Genomic DNA, 10,052 nt, shown 5'->3' on the forward strand with positions numbered 1-10,052 from the left:
GAAAGAGCTCAACAATAGCAATTACACCACCATCTAAATGGTAGATATAAGGGAAGGGAGGTAAATCAAAGTATGGGTAGAATTAAATCTAGAAGAACTGAAGGATCTAACAGATTTCTTGAAAATGAATAAGAATGTCTTCGCCTGGTTGATAGAAGAAATGCTTCGAATCAGCCTTGAAGTGATCTGCCACCACTTAGATGTTGAGTCAAGTATGAAGCTAATAAAGTAGAAACTAAGAAAATTGGAACCACACCTTAAGGAAGAAGTAAATGAAGAGGTGAACAAATTGATCAGAACAAGATTTATCAAGGAAGTGTAGTTCCTAGACTGGATAGTTAAATATTAGGAGTGCACATTGGATAGGGTAAATCCGAGAACCGAACCAATCCAAAGCCTTTTAGATTGGATTGGTTCGGATTGAACATAGTTTGGTTCGGGTGCGGGTTGTATATAAAAAAATACGATTGATTTGGTTCGGTTCTGGATTAGGGGTATAATAGAACCGAACCAATCCGAGAACCGAACTAATCCGAAGTATCTATTATAATATATATATAGATATATATAAATAAAACTCTTTCTTAATTTCGTTCTTCTATCATCTATTTCTCTTCTCAAGTGTGTTAGTATATTACAAAGAGGTAACCCATCAAAGTCTTCAATTTCATCTCCTCCATTTTTTTCTAACAAAAACTCATAAAAAATGTACACACATCTCTCTTTCAACTCTTAAATGGATCAACTCATTTATGAAATTTTTTTTAAAGAGTTTATTTTTTTATTTTTTTACAAGAAGAATCTTTATACCATGTTTGTTAGATGAAATATACAATACGAACCTACACTTGGATTCATTAATCTACCATTTATGGATTAGTTTCCTCACTAATTCATCCAAAATAACAATTTTAAAATTATAATTTTTTTTTTTCTCATTGAGCTTCCTCTAATTTTAATTTATACAGATTTCAATCAAAATTTAATCATAAAATCATTTTCATTTTAAAAATAGGCATTATTTATGATATGATCCAAATGATTATTTTTTTGAAACAAAAATTACTAGTTTTCTATTTTGAAAGGATGATCGTTGTGAACATTAATACAGAGGTGACGTTGCAAGTGTTGAAGAACTGGTCATGTGGATTTTCATTGATTCCAAGATTAATTCAAAATCTAACGTGGATACCTCCAGTGACTAATGTGCTGAAAATTAATACAGATGGGTCGTTATCAATACAAGGTGCTGGTTTTGGCTTCATTGGAAGAGATACAGAGGGGGTAATCCAATTCATTGGCTGGAGTAATAGTGAGGAAGAGGATATCATCCAGATCGAACTTCAAGCAATATTGGAAGCGATGCAGTTTGCACGAATGAGGGAGTTCAAACGGGTTCTGATCTCATCAGATTCGATGTATTCTATCAAGTGCATAAAGGGAGAGTTTAGTCCGTCATGGAAGTATGTAGAGACGCTAATGGAAATCACAAATCAAGGCCGAGAGTTTGACGAATGTGATTTTGAATTCCAATGGAGAGAAGCAAACAGGGCAGCGGATTATCTAGCTAAATTGGGGGTTGTTTCAAATGGTTTTTTTATAATTCAGGATATTTCCAATATTCCTCAAGATCTTATAAGAATTGTAGAAGAAGATTCATCTTGTATCTACACTCGTTAGAAGTGTTTCTTTTTAGGGAGGGGTCCCTTAAAACCCAGCTTATCAATCAAAAAAAAAAAAGTATGAGAACCGAGAATCGATCCGAACCAATCCGAATCAAGGTTGGTTTGGATTGGTTCGGTTCCAAATTTGTAGAACCGATCATATTTGGTTCGGTTCCAATTTTGCCAAAATCCGAACCAATCCGAACCATGTGCACCCCTAGCTAATATAATAGTAGTACCAAAGCATAATGGAAAGGTTAGGGTATGCATAGACTTCAAAAACTTGAACAAGGACTGCCCAAAGAACAACTTCCCAATGCCAATGATCGATCAGTTGGTAGATGCCACCTTAGGCCATGAGAGGTTATCTTTTACGGATGGCTATTCTAGTTATAATCAAATTCAACTCAGCTGGGAGGATCAAGAAAAGACTACCTTCAATATTGAGTAGGGGCTCTACTGTTACATAGTCATGTCCTTTGATTTGAAAAATGCATGTGCGACTTATAAGAGGTTGGTGACAAAACTCTTTAGAGATCTGTTAGGGAAGATTACAGAGGTCTACACTAATGATCTACTAATATAAAGTAAGAAAAGGAATACCATGTTGCAGACTTGGAGGAAGTCTTCTCACCTATATGGAAGGTTGTAATGAAGCTTTACCTAGAAAAGTGCACATTTGCATGACATTAGAAAAGTTCTTAGGATACATGATAACGAAAAGAGGTATAGAGGCTAACCCAGACCAGATCAGAGCATTGCATGAGATGCCCTTGCCAAATACACAAAAGTAGGTCAAGCTCATAACAAGTTCACATTTAGGTTTTCTAACAAGTGTAGACCTATATACTAGTTGTTATGGAAGAACGTGCTTTTATTGAACAAAAAGGTACTTAGGTCAACCACCCATACTCTCCTAACCAAAAGTAGGGGAGGAACTTGGACTGTACTTGGCTATTTCTGAATGTGCACTCAACTTATTCTTGGTCAGAATAGGGATAGGAATAGAGCAATCCATCTAATTCCTGAGCAAAACTTTCACAGATGTAGAGACTCGATACTCAAGGATTGAAAAGATGGGACTAGTCTTAGTCTACACAATTCTATGACTGAGGCCCTACTTTTAGGCACACGGGGTTCAAGTAATCATAGAATATCCCTTGAAGTTAATCTTGGGAGAGACAAAAAAGTTAGGTAGAATGGAAGAGTGGGTTGTGTAGTTGGTAGAATTTGGGCTTGAGTACAAGCTTAGGGTTTCGTTGAAAAGACAAGTAGTTGTGGATTTCCTAGTCGACTTCTTGGTAGAAAAGATGGCAGACCTACTAATAAAAGAGCTAAAGAATGTGAAAGATGGACAAGAGATAAGTGACCAGCCAAGATGGAAGGTTTATGTGGATGGGTCTTCAAACTTGGAAGGGTCTAGAATAGGGGTGGTAGTACTTACTCTTAATGGTGCTAGGTTAGAAAAGACAATCAAGTTAGGGTTCAAAACGTTGAATAAAGAAATAGAATACGAAGTAATGCTGCTTGGCCTTAACACATTGATATGGTTGGGAGTTAGAGAAGCTACAATCTACAATGATTCCTAGCTAGTGATCAACCACGTTAATGGGACGTTCGTGGCACAAGTTCCTAGGATGTAGCTTTACTTAGAAAAGATCAAAACTGCCATATTCCAAGTAGGGGAAGTAAGAGAAAAGCAAATACCCAAAATGGATAACAGACATGTAGATGCACTAGCCTTCATAGCTTCGATGCTAGCAAGATGAGACAAAAGAGAGCTCCTACTCAATTACCAAGAAAGCTATCGATGGATGAACTTGAACTAGTCAACGTGGTGGCTGTAGTGAGGGATCAACAATGGATGAACCCAGTCATTACCTTCCTTCAGTCAGGGTAGATGCCTAATGATCCTAAGGAGAAAGGCGTGTGAAAGCCATAATAAAAAGATACATTGTCCTGGATGGGTAATTGTATAGAAAATTTATGGGTGGATCGCTCCTATGTTGCCTAACGTTAGAAAAAACAAAGAAGGTATTAAGTGAGATCCATGAAGAAGACTGTGGTAATCACTCAGATGCAAGATCATTGGTGCATAAAATATTCTCCTAAGGGTATTTCTGGTCGTATTTGCAGAAGGATGTTGCTTTGCATGTTAAGCATTGCGACAACTACTAAAAACACGGAAGAATCATCCTACAACCAGCGGTACAACTCAATTTCCTAGTAAGCCCTTAGCCTTTTGCATAATGGGGAATAGATTTGGTAGGTCCACTACGTGGTTATGGATTACTTCACTAAGTGGGTATAAGCAATCCTCCTAGCTAGGATTCGCCAACAAGAAGTACAAAAGTTCATATGGGAGAACATAATTTGTTGGTTTGGTTTACCTTGCACAATAGTATCAAATATTGGGAGACATATCTCAGGTGAGTAGATCAAAGTTTTTTATAAGGAATATGAGATAATACAACTATTCTCTTTTCCGTAATATTAGCAGGATAATGGTCAAGCCAAAGCCAAGAGTAAAATGCTTATTGATATGTTAAAGAAGAGGTTGGGAGAAGCAAATGGTAGATGGATAGTAGTCCTGCATAGAGTATTCTGGCCTTGCAAGACGACTACTACGACCTCTATAGGATAATCCATATTCACCATGGCTTATGAAATAGAGGCAATGATACCTATAGAGAGAAATTTCCACACAGTCGGATCAAAAGTAGTCCAGACTGACTAGAATAATAAACAAATAATAGCAGAGTTAGACTTGCTTGAAGAGAAGCGAGAAGTAGCACTAGTAAGATTAGAGAGTTATCATCAAAAGTTGTAAAGCTATTTTAACAAAAAGGTTCACCTCAAGCAATTCAAGGAAGGAGAGTTAGTGTTACGTAGGGTATTCCAGAATATAGAAGAGTTGACTAGTGGAAAATTAGATTCAAATTGAGGAGGGCCATACAGAGTGGTCAAAGTTGGCCAAAATAGGATCAACTATTTGTTTACAATGTCCGGTCATGAGTTGCCTAGACCATGAAATATGTGTAACCTCAAAAGATGTTATCAATAAAAGAAAGCCTTTTTGAATGCTAGTAGCTTGTGCGTAGAAAAATTGAGTTGGGCTCATTTGGGAGTCAGGTCCTCGCGGCTCTACTTTGTCTTAAGTGATGGGGTACAAAGTTGGAAGGTCATATTATTTTTTGAGTGGTATAGCGCTGAGTTGGGCTCCTTTGGGAGTTTGGATCTTCGTGGTTCTGTTCTATCTTAAGTGACAGAGTATGGAGTTGGTTGTGACCTTGCTCTGTCTTGAGTGATAGAACATTGAGTTAGGCCTCCTTGAGGGTCAGGCTCTTTGTGGTTTTATTATGTTTAAAGTGATAGAGCATTGAGCTGGTCACGAACCAACTTTGTTTTGAGTGGAAGATTACTGAGTTGGCCCCTTTGGGGGTCAGGGTCTTCATAGTTCTACTCTATCTTAAGTGACAGAGTATGGAGCAGGTCGTAACCTACTTTGTCTTGAGTAGTAGAGCATTGAGTTGGGCACCTTTGGGGGTCAGGGTATTCGTGGTTCTGCTTTGTCTTAAGTGACAAAATATGGAGTTGGTCGCAAACCTGCTCTATCCTGAATGGCAAAACATTGAGTTGGGCCCCTTTGGGGGTTAGGTTCTTAGAAATATCTCTCCATGACAGAGTGATATATAGCCTACACCTATGTTGTTTAAGATCCTAAGTGATCTATACTGCACTAAGTGAATAGTTCAATACACCTACTCTAAAAAAGGTTCCACCTAAGTAAAAAAAAACTTGAGGTAGAAATTGGGCTGGGCGGGGGGGGGGGGGGGGGGGGGGGGGGAGTGGGGGGTGTAGAGATCAGAACAAACTAAATTGTATTACAAAGTGTAAGATGGCTAAGTACAAAGCTCTTCAAAACAAACTTGTATTAGAAAGTTTGTTAGAGTGAAATGCAAGTATAGTTTGTTTAAAGTAAGAAATTTTTTCTTGAAGGGCAAGTTTGTTACACAGAAGATTGAGATTTTTCATATGATTTTTTTTTAATTGCTCTATAGTGATTCAACTAAGTTACAACAGAAACCAGAATTGTTCATGTGAAAAAATTTTCAAATAAGAAATTGAGTACATAAATAAAGGTCATAGTTGTAAAGAAAATTTATTCATTAATTATGGAAAATATGTACAACGGAGTCTTAGGAAGGGAGAGTACAAAAGAAAAATAAAATACAATATGACCAGAGGAAAAGTGTTCATTTGGCAGGAGAAGGCTGGTCAGGAGGAGGTGAGCTCCCACCAAGGTTGGGTCGGGTGGTTAGGTTTGCCTGATCAACATCGATGTCCTGATTAGTAAGCAAGTCCTTAATGGGAATAGTTTAGTTGTCCTATTTAGCTTGATCTAGATTAATGACTTGACTAGGATCCATAAGCTCATCAAGAACGCGATCCAGGATGGAACTGGATTCCCTTCCTTGTCTAGCTAGAAGGGAGGGACTCGCCCAAAGTCACACGATCATATGGGTACCTCCTTGTAAGGAGACATGATAGGACCTTCAGAAGACTCCTCATCCTTTTCATCCTCCTCATATTGGAGTCAGGCAGGCTTGAAGTCTTTATGGTAGGCCTTGGTGGAAGCTTTTTTTATCACCTAGGAGTATTGAGCCTACAGTTGACCCAACAACTTTTTGGTCTCTACTTCGTCTTCCTTGACCTATATTGCCCTAACTTCTACCCTTGTTGACTTAAGCTAATTCGTCAGGATATAACTGAGGTTAGCTTCCAAATATTGTTCAAAATCAGCCTTGAGGGAGCCCAGCTTGAAATCCTGTTGTTTTACATTTTCTTAGAGATTTGCCAATTTTACGTTTCTTCTCTGTACTCTCTCCTTGTAGCTCACAAGCTCCAGTTGAAGTTGGGCTTGAGAGCTTACTAATTGGTTATTTTTGGCATCGAAGGCTTCGTTTGCCTTAGTAAATTAGGCCAAGTTTGTCTCCATCTCCTCCTTGGCCTCCTTGGTGAAGTGGCTAGAAGAGGCTAACTTACCTTAGAGTAGAGTTAACTTCTCCTCATACTCCCTGGTCAGGGCAGTTGCCTGGTTCTTAGTTTCACGTCACATCAAGAAGGCCAAGGATCTATAAGCTTTGGCCTACAAAGGAGAAAAATAATTAAAAAAATGACAAGATATGGAATTATGAATATAGTACTAGGAGAGTAGTGGTTTACCTGGTAGAGGCCATGAGTGAACCTCCCAAAGTCAAGTTAGGGTTGGCCCGATCAACAAGGTCTTAGTCCTTGGAAGGAATGGAGTGGGAAATCAAAGAGGTAGCAATGACAGGATCCTTTACCCCACTACTCCTATTGAAGACCTAGCTAACGTTAGCAGCACAGTCAGGCCGGAAGTTGTTATCATTCCCATCTTAAAGGAGTACCCCACAACTCTTCTAGTAAAAGGCTGCATCTTCAAGGAGGTATTGAGGTTATTGAGGCCCTCCTGTTTTGATTCTCAGAGGAAGGGCTCTTCTTCCTGAGCCTGAGCTTTTTGTGCTGTTGGAGCTCAAGAAGAGGGTTGATTTCCTTGTTAGTGTCAGAGCTTTACATTACCAAGGCAGAAAACTCAGCAAGGGCAGAAGTAGTCTAGTCAATGTGAACCAGTGCTAACTAAGCAATTCCAGTAGATTGAGTGGGGCCACAAGGGGCCAAATTCTTCTTCTTGCCTTGTTAAGAGGGATGAGTAGCCTTGGTAGGATAAAAAATGGAGAGAGAGAACTCCGACATGTACGTTCAGACATGTACTAGATCGGATATTAGTTTTGTAGTTGGAATATTAAGAAGATATCAAAGTAACTCGAGAATAGATCATTGAAAAGCTACAAAGAAGGTTATGAAGTATCTATAAGGGGTTGGGGACTATATGCTCACTTATAGTAGATCAAATAATTTAGAAATGATATGATACTCAAATTCAAATTTTGTCGGATATTCTGATAGTAGAAAGTCTACATTAGGTTTTATATTTCTACTAACAAAATGAGTTATCTCGTAGAGAAGTATGAGCAGAGCATTACTACTTCATCTATTATGGAGGTTGAATTCTTGCCATGCTTTGAGGCCACGAGTCATGCTCTATGACAACAAAATTTTATCTCGAGACTTGGGATTGTCGACTCTATAGTCAGGCTACTGAAGATATATTGTGATAATACCATAGTTGTGTTCTTCTCTAAAAATGGAAAGTAATTGAACAGTGAGAAACATATGGAACTCAAGTACTTAGTGGTTAAAGAAATAGTCTAGAAATAGTTAGTATCATTAGAAAACATTAGCACTACTCGAATGATAATTGATCAATTGACAAAAGCATTATCACAAAAAACTTATAGAGAACATGTTATCAAAACGAGTCTTTTAAAAAAATCTTCTATGTATTTGGAATAGATTACTCCGAAGTGATTATGTAATTGAGATTAACATTAGTACTAAATAAAGTTTATTTCTACTTATTTCCTATTTCCATTTATATTATGCATATCTTGTTTAGATTTAAGTAATACAAGAAATATCTTGACAAAATAAATGAAAAGGACACAATTAAAGTCTATATTAGATATTGATGACATGATACATGGAAGGAAGTATGGCATAGATGACATACAATCGCCATGATTCACATTAATATCTAATTGAAATATAGCATAAAAGAATCTAAATTGAATATTGGCAATATTGATGACTTCAAAATTTGTGATCACATATAAAATAATTTTTGGTTATAAAATCCTAAAGTTAAGAGTTTTTTTCAAAAAATATTTTGAAATTCACTATTAGCACAATCGATCTAATAGACAAAGTAGGTGAATGTTAGAATTTTATGTCGTGTGGCCCAATTGACCTCACGATTTTGTTGCTTTAGATGCACAATGGTTCTATATACATTATAGATATCGATATTTAAAGAATTCTAATATTATTAAAATTATGAATATTCTTTAAAATTAGTAAGAAACCTTGATGGATAAGAAACTTGCTAAAACAATAATACTAAGCTCTCAACTTTCATCTATAGAAGAGGATCGGTAGACCTATATTTGAAAAAACAAATAGAGATAATGTATGTGTGGAAAACGCATAAAGTAGGGAGTTCATAATAGTGACATCCATCAATTACTAATACCTAGCCGATCCATATAGAAATAAGGGAGAAGGTGAGTCTAGAAGAAAAAATCAATTTGATTGAGGTTTCAAAAGAGGCACACCACCAATGTTTTGAATCAACAATTTCACAATGGCACAAGGTAAGTACCCTTAACTCATTTTACATTGAATAAATAATATGTTTGAGATATGTGATATATTAGATCCTATTGGGTAAAATCAAAGTATATTAAAGTTATATTTAGGATTTTGAATGTGTAAAATCTAACACGCTCTATTATTGAGGTTTTCCTATATAGAAGGTTTACATATTGTTTTGCAGGGTATGTAAAAGTTTAAATTCTATCAATTATGTAATGAACTTTGATCGTTAGAGTGTTTGTGGGGGTGTTCTCAAAACCTCAAAGGAGGAAACTAGGTATGATATTGGGGATAAAAAGTACTATATTGAACATTAGGTACTCCCATAATCAGCTAAAGAATTAATTTCTTTTGCCTTAAGGAAGGGTATTGGGATTTCATAAACAGCCCCCCCCTCCCCCTCCCCCAATTTATTTTTTTAATAATAATAATTCCTTTGACATCTAGCGTTCCCCTTTTTTTTTTTTTTTTTTTTTTTTTTTAAATTAATAAAAAATATGAGAAGAATCATTAATTCAATGTTTAAGGTTCCTTGTCCATCTTCAACAAAATGATATATTAAAATAAAATTACTGATCTAACTTTCATTCTTGATCATGTATCCCTCTTTGGCTACTATTGGCATTTGTTACATGCATGGAAATTCTAAGGGTAAATATCAAAGAAATTTCAATCATTTTCTTGCAGTACCAAGTTATTTCAAGAAAACTCGATACTGCAAGAGAGGCCTATCGTTGATCAATGACAGGATTATCAATCGACACACACACACAAAAAAAAATCATTTAAAAAAATGGACACAAGCAAACACCATATTTATTCATCAAAAGCACGAACAAGAGACCACCACCAACAGCTTCAAAGAAGAGAAACCTAAGTAACTTTTTTTCTCTTAGAGTCGCAAAGTCAAGTCCAACCCATCAACTTCAACATCATTCTCATTTCGGACCAACACCCTAATAGATGGATCTGTATCAGTTGATTCAGAGGAACGCCTCGAACACCCTGGGACACTGGGTTGGTTTGTTGGGTTCATTTGATCTCCAAGAACATTTTCTTCATGTGGGACTTGTCGTGTCGGTTCCACCGCTG

General features: G+C 36.7%; 1 protein-coding gene across 1 annotated transcript; it reads left to right on the plus strand.

Annotated features, from left to right (window-relative positions):
* The first annotated feature begins 1,086 nt into the window (after window positions 1-1,086).
* LOC147386868 (uncharacterized) lies at window positions 1,087-1,680 on the plus strand. Its single transcript, XM_086424636.1, has one exon. The coding sequence runs from the start codon at window positions 1,087-1,089 to the stop codon at window positions 1,678-1,680; it is 594 nt and encodes a 197-aa protein (XP_086280762.1).
* Window positions 1,681-10,052: the final 8,372 nt, after the last annotated feature.

Source organism: Akebia trifoliata, chromosome 14, assembly GCF_017979445.1.
Source record: "Akebia trifoliata isolate Shusen 1 chromosome 14, ASM1797944v1, whole genome shotgun sequence".
NCBI classification, from domain to species: Eukaryota; Viridiplantae; Streptophyta; class Magnoliopsida; order Ranunculales; family Lardizabalaceae; genus Akebia; species Akebia trifoliata.

Excerpts from the sequence above, each read along its gene's own strand:
- LOC147386868 (XM_086424636.1), top strand. The coding sequence starts at position 1,087 with ATGATCGTTGTGAACATTAATACAGAGGTGACGTTGCAAGTGTTGAAG.